At 51.0% G+C, this 13178-nt stretch overlaps 4 protein-coding genes across 4 annotated transcripts; 3 read left to right on the top strand and 1 right to left on the bottom strand.

The window, feature by feature from the left end:
• Positions 1-3259: 3259 nt before the first annotated feature.
• M437DRAFT_49206 (kinase-like protein) lies at positions 3260-4795 on the top strand (the record flags this gene model as incomplete). Its single annotated transcript, XM_041021800.1, has 1 exon — positions 3260-4795. A coding segment is annotated over one exon (1536 nt), but the record flags the coding sequence as incomplete, so codon positions are not given.
• A 1253-nt stretch (positions 4796-6048) lies between these two features.
• Positions 6049-6777, bottom strand: M437DRAFT_75526 (orotate phosphoribosyltransferase; the record flags this gene model as incomplete). Its single annotated transcript, XM_041026441.1, has 1 exon — positions 6049-6777. One exon carries the CDS (start codon positions 6775-6777, stop codon positions 6049-6051), a length of 729 nt encoding a protein of 242 aa, XP_040879382.1.
• An 828-nt stretch (positions 6778-7605) lies between these two features.
• Positions 7606-9341, top strand: M437DRAFT_66235 (translation elongation factor 1-alpha; the record flags this gene model as incomplete). The annotated part of the gene is made up of 4 exons (XM_041024707.1): positions 7606-7610; positions 7682-7808; positions 8038-9176; positions 9233-9341. The coding sequence occupies 4 exons, from the start codon at positions 7606-7608 to the stop codon at positions 9339-9341; spliced, it is 1380 nt and encodes a 459-aa protein (XP_040879381.1).
• Positions 9342-10988: 1647 nt separating this feature from the next.
• Positions 10989-12802, top strand: M437DRAFT_49399 (tannase; the record flags this gene model as incomplete). The annotated part of the gene is made up of 2 exons (XM_041021825.1): positions 10989-11331; positions 11382-12802. 2 exons carry the CDS (start codon positions 10989-10991, stop codon positions 12800-12802), a joined length of 1764 nt encoding a protein of 587 aa, XP_040879380.1.
• Positions 12803-13178: the final 376 nt, after the last annotated feature.

The following is a 13178-nucleotide window of genomic DNA, read 5'->3' as shown; positions in this document are numbered from 1 at the left end:
AGGTGAGAGATTCCACTCCACAGGTTCGTCTGGTTTGTGAGCTAACAAAGCGTCCCAACTGACATCTGAGAATTGGACCTCTGGGTGACTGACTGCCTCAGGCTTATCCTCCACAGGGATCTCAGCATTTTCCGACAACTTGTCGTTGACTTCGCGCTGCTGGGAAGGCTTTGCATCCTCCCTTAATTTTGCAGCCCATGCCTCTGCATCCTCTGCTTCGAGCAGATACGCCGCACCCCCACGATTGACCCTGCTACGGAGAGTCTTGGCCAAAGCCTCCATTTGCTCTGCTGCTCTGAGGGATACTTCCTCAAACGTCGCATTGCCAGAGAGAGAAACACCAGCATAAATACGCATCAGATTGACATTCTTCATTGCCGATGCAAGCTTCTGCTCTTGACTTCTTGGCTCCAACTGAATGCGACGAGTGCAGTCTTCATTATCTCTTACCTCCTCTCTCGCTTCAAGGTCCAGGATCTGATGGCGGAGCGAAGAATTATCGTACGACAACAATTTCTGCATATGCTGAAATCGATACTCAAGGTTCTGGAGTAATTGCGAGGTTTGCAAGTTGCGGAAGTGAGCATTTAGACCATCCTGGAAGCATTGCTGCTCTAGGATGTTGATGCGGTCTTGAAGTTGACGGACTATGGCGGGGTCTGTGTGGGCGGGCTGTGGGTTGTGAGGTATGTAGTTGTGAGGCACTACTGCGTGCATGGAGGTTGCGAGTGGCTGATCCATGAATCTTGGGTTGTATGGATTCCAAGTGCTGCTGAGAACATGATCTGCCATGGCTGGTGACTGCATGCCTGAGTTCATGGTTATGCGGTTGTGGAATTATGGGTGATTGGTGAAGGAAGGAGTAGAGTTGTAGAATAGGTCGAAGAAAATTAGATGAGCAAGGTGTGAGAAGTAGACGAAGATATATATGGGATAGTGGAAGATGATGTGACAAGGTGGAAGCTGTGAAGCGTAGGAGAGGCAGAAGTATGAAAGAAGTGGAAGGAGCTGGAGGACTAAATGCAGGAGAGGGTGAGTTGGAAGGAAGTAACGGTTGAGTTAGTGATTAAGGCTGATCGGAGTGTGAGACTATGGGTAGTCAAAATAGCCCGACTTGTAGCTGCAGTGAAATGTAATTTCAATGGCCAGCTCCGATGCTTTGTGATTATGTTCGAGAAAGAACGATCGGACTCTTCACGGAAGGTGTTGACACAGCTGTCTAGCCGTCACGCGTGTGACACTTTTGACCAGAGGTTGGTGGAAGACTGCGTTTGTCGTCGAGGAGTCAGAGATGGCAAGAACGGTGAAGTGAGACTCGATGATAGAGCAGCCAGCAGAAAGGTCCTTGTATGAGTACGGAAACTGATATCGTGTGGTACAATATTGAGAAATTCGTGAAACATAAACAGAAAAAGAGAGCATACAAATCTGGCCTACTCCCGAAGTCTGCAGTATCGCACTTCGAAGTGAGGGTTGTACTTAACTTTGCCTATACAAATATCACCACCTTCAATGATCTTGTTGGCGCTTCTTTCTACGACTTCTTGGAGCAAACAGGAGTACCCTGCAAGAGCTCCAAGGGACAGCTTGCATTGAACGACTACTTCCTCTCTCCAGCCAAGTCAGTCAAGCGTGAGGTTAACGACATACTAGGCCCAGAGTCCCCGCTTCTCATCTCCAGATTCCGATTTGCAAGTTGGTGACTGAGATAGTCACATGTTTGTAGTCGATAGATGATAGAGTCGTGTGATATGTCGGCCAACGTAGGTTTGAGCTAACAGAACACAAACAAGCTATTCGCAATGGGTTATCCAGTTCATCAATCAATAATGCCTGTTATAGATTTCGATGATGATAGTTGGGGTTGGTGGCTCTCTCAGTAGTGCAGCTACGCAAGCATGGTTCGGGTTGGTTGAATGTTGCAGCTGCTTTATCAGAAGCGAAGAACAGTGCAGCAACGATGGCGGTAAAAACTTCTCGAAGTTAAGGTGGGGCACAATCAAGCTGCATGTGTCAAAAGGAAGACTGCAGAGCTAATTTTTGTCCCTGACGATGGAAGCAGCGCTATGGCTGCACGCGTTTGTTCCCCGGAGAGCCAGCTCAGCGTAGCACAAAACGGCTGTCGTGGCATATCTAGAGTCGTCAATAGTTCATGCCTCTGAAAGTAGACTGCAATGTTATATCCTTCAGAGGATCAGACTCGTTTCGCAGTGGTTCCAAGATTATCCTTCGAGGTCAGATTGGCGCGACCCCACCTTGTTGCAGGTAGAATAGGGACAAAACTCAAGAAACCAATCAGTAGCGAGGCGCGCACAAGGGGTGCTTATAACCGAGATGGTGGAATGGCATCGATGCGCGCATGTCTGCAGGAAGAGGTGCAAAGATGCAATACCATGAACTGAGGTGCCTCAAGGCGCTTCAAGGCTTGCGGCACTGACCAACAGACGTCAAAGGTCGACTCGTGTTGGTGACAAGCATTATATCATATCTGACAGCGGTTGCGTGCACTTTACAAGTAATCGAGAACAATGTCGGTCGAGGTGGCTGGCTGGATGATGGCAGAATTATGAACAAGCAACATGATTGACCAGCCTCGCGATTCAGAATGTTGGCTTCCATTCCATCCGGCTGGGGCGATCATCTGTCTCCACCCACACACCGCGTCGCTTTCCGGTGAAGCTTCTGCGCCTCCCATGCAACATGCGCCCTTTAAGGCCATGGCACGCTGGATGTATTTCAGCCTCCTGATCCCTGTGTAACTTGTGTGAGGATGCACTGCCTCCCCTTCCCAACAGCACCCGGTCGCTGTCCCCCGCATTGCCTGGAACTAGATTAGACCATGGTCCCGCACAATTGTACGACCTGGGTTCGAGAATAGTTCCTCGTACAAGTCTAGCCTGCCTTGGTCTCGTTGTTTGGATGACGGATACATGAGCGAGGGTGCCGCGAACTGTGAATGGTCAGCTCCATCGTTATGCCACAGCTTTTCCCACTCGCCAGTAGTAATAGCCATGGGCTTCACCAAGACATGTCCAATTCTCGACGCGACCTACCCAGACATGACCCCTCAAGAAAACGCTCTTCCTCTGTCCTTCGAACTTTGCACAGGATTGGCGGCTGGTTGAAGAGGGACGAAGTCGATCCTGCTTTGCCTGATGATTCGTCACACCAGCAGGACCCTCAAAAGCAAGCCTTGAATGACCACCACCTTGCGCCAACACAAGAATCAGGAAACGATGGCTCAGTACAACAGGATGCAATGCTGGCACCATCAAGGTCGCGGGGAAATAGCTTGCTCGGCCGTACCTTGTCCAAGTCTAAAAAAGTTGTTCCCGAACTGTCACGACAATTCACCACCAAAAGGCAGAATTCCGAAAAAAGAGAAAAACTTTTAGCAATCGAACCCAGTGCTACAGAAAGAAGAGCGGTGAGCGCCGAACGGCGACCTCGAGCAATGAGTCCCGGACACTGTCATTCTCCATCATCATCTCGCTCAGCCCCAGATATCAGTACCCCAGGACATATGCGTTTGCCATTTGCCGACACTCATGCAGAGGGTTACTTTGATACTAGGCCTCTCCCGTTTGGGGACGGCCAGCATGACCACCTATTCAATCCTCCTCCCCAGAACAATCCGCCTTTGTTAGAGGCGGCTGGCGAAGCTACCTTTCTGGACGACCATGAGCTGCAAGCAGAGCTCGAATCGACGTGGATCCTCAACTTGAGTATGCACTTTCGAGATAAATCTGATCGTGAGAAGTTCTTTGTTACCTACGCCCAACAACCAAACCGCTGGTGCAGGGTGACTGTGTCTTGTGACTACAGAGACGCCCCTCCATCATCTCTCGAATCAGATCTCAAATCTCTCAAGTTCCAACGAGACAAGAATCAACGTATATATGAAGCTATCAGAGAGTCTTTACCCGATATCGAGTTCTACGACACAGTTACAAATCTGAAGCTCGAGACAGAAGACGGACAGCTGCATGTCCATGTTACCGAAGACATTAACGAGGTCATCACATATCCATCAGTGGACTTTGCACAAGAAGGCTGTCGTATGTATCGTGAGAGCGAGCTCGATTTCCAATCACACATCTCCGGTTTCGTCTACAAGGTCAGAGTCGGCAATCAGGTCTTAATTAAGAAAGAGATTCCAGGCCCAGATACAATTGATGAGTTCTTATATGAGATTGAGGTGCTCAATGAACTTCGCGGTTCGAACGGCGTGATTGAATTTCATGGTTTGGTGGTCGATGATGAGGAAAGGGTTATCAAAGGGTTACTGATATCTTTTGCATCACTTGGTGCTCTGGTCGATGTCATCTATGATGACAAGTTGAGCAGTTCGTTGCCGTGGCATCGCCGACAAAAATGGGCTTATCAAATCGCTCAAGGTCTTTCTGAGATCCACGAAGCTGGGTTTGTCCAAGGCGACTTTACATTGTCCAACATCGTCATCAACTCTGAAGACGACGCCAAGATTATTGACATTAATCGTCGTGGCTGTCCGATCGGTTGGGAACCTCCAGAGCTTCTTCGTCTTGTTCGAAGGGGGCAGAAGGTTAGCATGTTTATCAATGTGAAGAGTGACATATTTCAGCTGGGAATGGTTCTTTGGGCTTTGGCGGAGCAAGACGATGAGCCTGAGCATGTCACAAGAACTAGCTCCGGAGGAATGCCTCGCATAACAGCACAGGATGTGCCGAACTGGTTCGAAGACATCATTGATGCATGCTTGAGCAATCAGCCTAGAGATCGGCCGAGTGCAAAAGAGCTGCTATCGATGTTCCCGCTCTTTCCACGGGAGTATGAAAGCAGACGCATGGCCCAAAAACCCTCTGATCACGGCTTCACAAGTCAACATTCTCATGAAGACTTCAACGATCCAACGTCTGCCGTTGACTGGAATGCAGTTGAAGAGTTCAAACGAGGCCAGCGGAAAGCAGCTGGCTTTGCTCCTTCATTCCCTACCACAGACCCGTATCAATTCATTAACGCAGCGACATCTACCGAGTACAGGATTGAAAGCACCGGGAGTTATGTCATACCAAACCGAGGCAGAAGTCCATCTGGCCATCGTCAAAGGTCGGCAGCTAGTAGCACGACCAGTCTGTCTTTGAGCCAAGGGTTGCCAGCATGCGAGTATCTTTGCGATGAGGATATGCCAGGCTTTGGATACGCTGAGGGCTCACAAGACCATTCCACAAACATCATACCACAAAGACCTTCAGTACCTGATGCTCCGCCATTCCAATTGGACTTCAATCCGGCCGAAACAGCGAACAACCAACATCAACGACCATGGAGACGGGCTCCAGAGAACGATGAAGGCATTCCACACCCTCCACGACAGCAACGTGTTTTGTTTGGGCCACCGGTACACCAAGACTCAGGGTTTGATGAGTACATGACTGAATCCATCGAGCACGGCCAGCCATCCACACGCTCGACTCACAATCTACCTCCTCTACTGACAACTACTGGCGAGACTCGAGACGATAGCGACCAGGAGACATCAGCAGTGACACAGCAGTCGCAGCTGCTCACCAGCCCTACTACATTGCGATCACAGCCCTCGCCCATCACGCCCTTCTCATATCATACGCCATCCACTTTCCCATCTTACTCATCAAACACCAGGACACAGAGTCCAAACGCAAAGTCACGTAACCCATCAGGATCAGAATAATAACAAGTAACAGAGCTACCCAAGTAAGCCTGCCGCAGGTCGGAAGGCAGATGTTTCTTTCTTTTGGTGTGGCCAGTAACGTCTCCTAGCGAGTATTCATTGGCAGCCTGTTTCATTAGAGCATGAACTCGAAGGGGTTGTTGGGCATTGATTACCTCCTCCGAACGAGGAGCTGTTTCGAAAAGCAATCTTTCGGTCACAATGAGTTTACGAAGGAATGATGCTGGCAGCAGGAGCCTGATCAAGTACGGCGGTCTTTGGAAGTATGACGGAAGTACAATGCTTTTCCATCTGGGTTGTCATGGGTATCTATTTTAATATGCCGTCCTCAATCTCATATGCTTCATCTCATTCATCTAGCTGCTTGCGCCATACTTCGTCTTGTAGTCCTCCATGCCCTTGAGCTGTTCCTCGGTAGCCTGGCCCTTGACACCTTCAATGACATCGTCGAGGGTCAAGACAGCAAGAACGGGAACACCAGTCTCCTGGCGAACCTGGCCGATGGTGCTGGGTCTGTCGGAGCCGTCATCAGGCTTGCCCTCCTTCTCGCTCTGACTGGGAGTCTTCTCCTGTCTGTCGAGGGCAACGATAATGCCAACGAGCTCACCACCCTGGCTCTTGATAATGCTGATGGCCTCTCTGATGGCAGTGCCGGCAGTCATGACATCGTCAATGACAACAACCTTCTTGCCCTTGAGGCTCTCGCCAACCATCAGACCACCCTCGCCATGGTCCTTGACCTCCTTGCGGTTGTAAACGAAGCCGAGGTCGCCATACTTTGCCTCGTCAATGCCAGCAAGCTTCTCGGCAGTGGTGGCGCAAAGAGGAATACCCTTGTAGGCAGGGCCGAAGAGGACGTCAAACTTGAACTCTGGGTGGGCGGAGCAATACTCGGCGATAGTACGAGCGTAGGCCTCGCTGATGCCGCGGATGAGCTTGCCCTTGGAGAACAGACCACAGTTGAAGAAGTAAGGCGAGATACGGCCGGACTTGAGGGTGAAGGAGCCAAAGGTCAAGATGTTGGACGAGAGGGTGAGCGAGATGAGGTCGCGCTTGTAGGCGGGGAGAGCTTCTGCGGAAGACATTGGTGGCGGCGGGGTAGCAAAAGTGGATAGCAAAGGAATAGTAAAAGGAGGGTTCAGATACAAATTAGCAACAGGCCAGGCTAGACGCGCGACTATCCACTGCGGCAAATGGTGAGCTGCAAGCAACGGTAAGATGTGACAGGACGACGAGCGGTGTGCCGGAAAAAAATTGGAGGGGCAGCGCACAGCGGCGGCTGTTCCTCAGTGGTGCCCAAACGTTATCGATAGTAACTACACCAAGCATACGCAGTGAGCGGCTATACAGAGGGAATAATAGGCATATCGGCACGAATAGAGAGCCCTGAGAGCAGTTCATTGAGCATATTGTCACGTGGAATGCGATAGCTGTGTCCAGGTCGAGACACCGCAAGTGAAAGATACACACATAGATTCTCGATTCAAGCAGTTTGCCTCCGCCACCGCAGTGCATAGCAAGCAAAAAAAAACGACAGTTGGCTCATCATCCGTTACATCATTTTTTCCAGCTGGCTCCGCTCTCAGTTGGTGGGCTCCCAACGAAGCAGCAAAAAAAGTGAGAGAAAAAAACTAGCTTGGCGGGGCAACTGAAGCTAGACCCTTTGGCTCGCTTAGTCAGTGCGCTGGCTCACACACACTCAAAAAGGCCACCCCTCCCGCGCCCTTCTTCTCATCACCGTCTTCATACCACGGTTCGTCAAGCAATCGTATCTGGTAAGCTTTGACCTCTTGAGCGGGCTCCACTTTGCTATTTCTTGGATCTGCTCTTCTTTTTCTTCCTTCCTCTTTTTCTAACCTCTCTTCAGAAAGTTCAACCGTACTTCACTCCATCTTCCATACACAACCGTCAACATGGGGTATGTCTTCTTCCATGGCGCTCTGCCATCCTCTTTTCTGCTACGTGCAAGCATCTAACCATCGCCTGCAGTAAGGAAAAGTCCCACATTAACGTCGTCGTTATCGGCCACGTCGACTCCGGTAAGTCGACCACCACCGGTCACTTGATCTACAAGTGCGGTGGTATCGACAAGCGTACCATCGAGAAGTTCGAGAAGGTAAGCCATCCTCTTCCTTCACCTTATTCACATTTCTGCGCCTTCTTTTTCGACAAGATCGCTGCGTTTTCCCACATTTTCACCCTGGTGTTGGGCGCTTGGTGGGGTTGAGCTCAGCTTCGCGCTTTGACTCAACCGCTCTCGACGCCCAACTCGCAAAATTTTCACAACACCTCTCGCCACTCATATCATCCACCATCAATAGCAACAATGTCTGACAACCTCATAGGAAGCCGCCGAACTCGGCAAGGGTTCCTTCAAGTACGCCTGGGTCCTCGACAAGCTGAAGTCCGAGCGTGAGCGTGGTATCACTATCGATATCGCTCTGTGGAAGTTCGAGACCCCCAAGTACATGGTCACCGTCATCGACGCCCCCGGTCACCGTGATTTCATCAAGAACATGATCACTGGTACCTCCCAGGCTGACTGCGCCATTCTCATCATTGCCGCCGGTACTGGTGAGTTCGAGGCTGGTATCTCCAAGGATGGCCAGACCCGTGAGCACGCCCTTCTCGCCTACACCCTCGGTGTCAAGCAGCTCATCGTTGCCATCAACAAGATGGACACCACCAAGTGGTCTGAGGCCCGTTACCAGGAGATCATCAAGGAGACCTCCGGTTTCATCAAGAAGGTCGGCTACAACCCCAAGCACGTTCCCTTCGTCCCCATCTCCGGTTTCAACGGTGACAACATGATCGAGGTTTCCACCAACTGCCCCTGGTACAAGGGTTGGGAGAAGGAGACCAAGGCCAAGGCCACCGGTAAGACTCTCCTCGAGGCCATTGACGCCATCGACCCTCCTACCCGTCCCACCGACAAGCCCCTCCGTCTTCCCCTCCAGGATGTCTACAAGATCGGTGGTATTGGCACGGTGCCCGTCGGCCGTGTCGAGACCGGCACCATCAAGGGTGGTATGGTCGTCACCTTCGCCCCCGCTGGTGTCACCACTGAGGTCAAGTCCGTCGAGATGCACCACGAGCAGCTCGCCGAGGGTCTTCCCGGTGACAACGTCGGCTTCAACGTCAAGAACGTCTCCGTCAAGGAGATCCGTCGTGGTAACGTTGCCGGTGACTCCAAGAACGACCCCCCCAAGGGTTGCGACTCCTTCAACGCCCAGGTCATCGTCCTGAACCACCCCGGTCAGGTCGGTGCCGGTTACGCACCCGTCCTCGACTGCCACACTGCCCACATCGCCTGCAAGTTCTCCGAGCTTGTTGAGAAGATTGACCGCCGTACCGGCAAGTCCGTTGAGGCCGCCCCCAAGTTCATCAAGTCTGGTGACGCCGCCATCGTCAAGATGGTTCCCTCCAAGCCCATGTGTGTTGAGGCCTTCACTGACTACCCTCCTCTCGGTCGTTTCGCCGTCCGGTATGTTATCCTTTATCCTCCTTGACACAATTATTCTTTACTGACTTTCTTCACAGTGACATGAGACAGACCGTCGCCGTCGGTGTCATCAAGTCCGTCGCCAAGTCCGACAAGGGTGGTGCCGGTAAGGTCACCAAGGCCGCCGTCAAGGCTGGCAAGAAGTAAACGATTTGACACTTTTGTCTTTCAAAAGCTTGTCTCTTCTTTGCTTCGGTGTTCTTCTCAAGGTCACATGAGTTGAGCATTTCACTAACGATACCACCTTTCTGCTGTCACGACCTTGCATGAAACATGATGGCGAGGCAGTTGCTTCGAGGGATCTGGGTTTACGGCTTAGATTATTAGTCTGCAGCAGCAATTCAAAACTCATTGTTGATTGCACACCATCTCTTTTTGACTTTCCATTTGCTTTATATGTGCTCTGCTGTACCTTCGCTACTCTCCGTGACCTCTCGTCTACTTTCTTGCGTGCTCTCGAGTGTCTCTTGTAATGCTGCTCGGTCGCTTGGACTGTCACGACTGTCTTGCTGAGCCCATTGTCGCAAGTCGGTCAATCATGATCACTCTACGCCTCTATCTCGCTTGGTATCCTTGCGCACTTGCTTCATTCATGCTTTGAAAAGTGCTCGCTGTTGCGCTGCTGTCCGACCTAGTGAAAGGGAAGACGCAACACAACGCAAAGCGCAGACAACCGCGAGCACCTCATGTCACAAAGATTTTCCTGTCGTGGATATCACCCTGACCATATCTTTGGGAGTTCTTCACGGCTTGTCCCTCTACTGTAACTGTATCATGCCTATGCGAAACGAGTGACTTGTTATATAGCTTGCTTTTACTTCCTTGGTTTTCGTCGTCAGATGTTTTGTAGACAAGTTGCCGACATTTTTGTGAACATCTGAAATCTATCTGCAACACACACGGAAACGTCACGGCAGCTCGTTTGAAATTCAAATATTCCAAGATGGGCAATTATGCAAGATAGTATACGACCGTCATGGTAACAACATTCCTCCAAGATATACTCATCAAGTTTCAGACACAGATTGCTTTCAACAAAAAGCATGATTGGAAAACACTGTACGGTCAGGAAGTGGTCTTGAGGCTGAGATGACGCTGCCGCTCGGCCGAAGCTTCCTCCGCGACACGAGAAACATCAAACGCGGTTTCAACATCTCAACTTCTGGAAAACATGCATACTTGGTGATTTACGTGCAAATCATCGGTCCTACCTTTTATTGAGTCGCTCTTCCACCCAGAATCGAATGATAACAAAATCCCCACTCCCCACCACAATTAATGATGATCCTCTTATACAGAATCGATTCTCGGCGAGGTAGGTTGACGCGCCGCGTTACACTTCATTCTTGAGACAAACTAGACCGAACGTCCTTGGGATGGCCAAAATAGACAGAACCGCGACCTTCGCAGTACGAGTCAATGACAGGCGGCATCTTGAACATGTATGCGAGCCACAACCGGCCTGGCGGCCATCAGCCACCACTTCATGCGACGACATGGTATGCGTGGAGAAATTCTACTCATGTCACTAGCCCGAACTGTCGATTCTTGTTAGAGCTCTTGCATACATGGTTTTTGGAATCAATGCATTGCTTGCGAGCCATCTTACGTGGCCATCGCTACGCCGTCTCCACCGTTGCACGGCCTATGGTCTGATGAATACCTTTTTGAGAGTGCTCGAGTATAAAGCAGCTTGCAATCACGAAGATATCTGCAGAACAATCCACCTCGACCTACTTACAATATCCTCCTCCGCTTTCCGGTACCCTTTCGCTATTTGAATTCCAACCAGCCATGAGTCACCTCGCTCGCGCAGTCGTAGCTGCAGGTCTCACGGCCGCTGCAAATGCTTCATCCCTCGCCGATGTCTGCACCATCTCGAATATTCAGGCCGCTCTGCCTGCCAACGGTACTCTCCTCGGCATCAATCTGATCCCGTCCGCTGTTACCGCAAGTGCTGTCTACAATGCTTCCACTGGTATGGCAGGCATGGGCGGAGCAAGTTCTGGCATCACCTACAGCTACTGCAACGTTACCATCACCTATACTCATACCGGCAAGAACGATGAGGTCGTTGTCAAGTACGCTTTCCCTCAGCCTTCTGACTTCAAGAAGCGCTTTTACGTCGCTGGTGGAGGTAAGTCTGATGACTTTACCTTATCCGCGTCATCGGCTGACAATTGCCAGGTGGTTTCTCCCTTTCGAGCACCGCAACTGGAGGTCTCGAGTACGGCGCTGTCGGTGGTGCCACTTCTGCTGGATATGACGCTTTTGACTACAGCTACGACGAGGTCGCACTCGCTGGCGATGGATCCATCAACTGGGACGCAACATATATGTTCTCCTACCAGGCTCTGGGCGAGATGACCAAGGTCGGTAAGTATATTACCGAAGGATTTTACGGCATGAACAACACCAAGATCTACACCTACTACGAGGGCTGCTCTGATGGTGGTCGCGAGGGCATGAGCCAGGTCCAACGCTTTGGAGATGAATACGATGGAGCTATTACTGGTGCACCTGCCTTCCGCTTCGCTCAGCAACAAGTCAATCACGTCTACCCGGCCACTGTCGAGCATACTATGGACTACTACCCTCCTCCCTGTGCGCTGGCCAAGATCGTGAATGCGACCATTGCTGCTTGCGATCCCCTCGATGGTCGAACCGATGGCGTCATCTCCCGTACCGATCTGTGCAAGCTACATTTCAACCTGACTTCACTCATCGGAGAGTCCTATTACTGTGCTGCGGAGACTAGCTCATCCCTTGGCTTCGGGTTCAGCAAGCGTCAGGCTGAGGGTAGTCAAACCAGCACCACTCCTGCACAGAACGGCACCATTACTGCTCAAGATGTTGCTGTCGCTCAAGCTGTCTATGATGGTCTCCACAGCTCGAAAGGAGAGCGTGCATACCTCTCTTGGCAGATCGGTTCTGAGCTTTCTGACGCTGACCCGACCTACAACACGAATACCAGTTCTTGGGAGCTCAACATCCCTTCGACCGGCGGCGAGTACGTGACCAAGTTTGTTCAGCTCCTGAACATTGACAACCTCTCCGACCTTGATGGTGTTACCTACGATACTCTCGTTGACTGGATGACCGTCGGCATGGTCCGCTATTTGGACAGTCTGCAGACCACTTATCCTGACCTGACCACCTTCAAGGAGACTGGTGGCAAGCTCATTCATTACCACGGCGAATCTGATCCCAGTGTGCCTGCTGCTTCTTCAGTCCACTACTGGCAGTCAGTCCGCTCTGTCATGTATGGCCATCTTTCGCACGAAGATGCTCAGAAAGAGCTTCAGGACTGGTATCAGTTCTACCTCATTCCTGGTGCTGCCCACTGCGGAACCAACAGCCTTCAGCCTGGTCCTTACCCTGAGAACAACATGAATATCATGATCGATTGGGTCGAAAATGGCAACAAGCCTTCGCGTCTGAATGCTACTGTTTCATCGGGCGATTACGAGGGCGAGACTCAGATGCTTTGCCAGTGGCCAAGCCGTCCTCTGTGGCATGGAAACAGCACTTTTGACTGCGTACACGACAAGGCTTCCATCGACAGCTGGACTTATACCTTCCCAGCTTTCAAGACTGTTGTCTACTAGACATCTGCAAGCAAGCACATTTTCATGCCATACTTGTGACGGCGAGCATGAAGAAGCAACAGCAGCAGCAGCAGCAGCAGCAGCAGCTAGGTTGCACACTTATGTATGCATCAAATTTTTCACAAGACATGTAGAACATTTCCACAGACTTCTGCCACTCATCAAAATACCTTATCGCCCGCAGCAACACTAGGACATCCCAAAAGTCATTGTGACCTTCGTCTTTGCCATTCTGATCGTCTTCAACATGCTCGCTGTTCTCGTGTATTGTGGCGAGACAGCATCCTGGTAGTAATGACTGGCTGTTGTGCCCCATCGCATCGCCAACAATGGTCAGTGCGAGAATGAACAATGCAGCTGCTCCGGCTGCCAGGAC

The sequence above is a fragment of the Aureobasidium melanogenum genome (assembly GCF_000721775.1).
Source record: "Aureobasidium melanogenum CBS 110374 unplaced genomic scaffold scaffold_11, whole genome shotgun sequence".
NCBI lineage: Eukaryota > Fungi > Ascomycota > Dothideomycetes > Dothideales > Saccotheciaceae > Aureobasidium > Aureobasidium melanogenum.
This window is presented reverse-complemented; position numbering and strand designations above follow the sequence as displayed.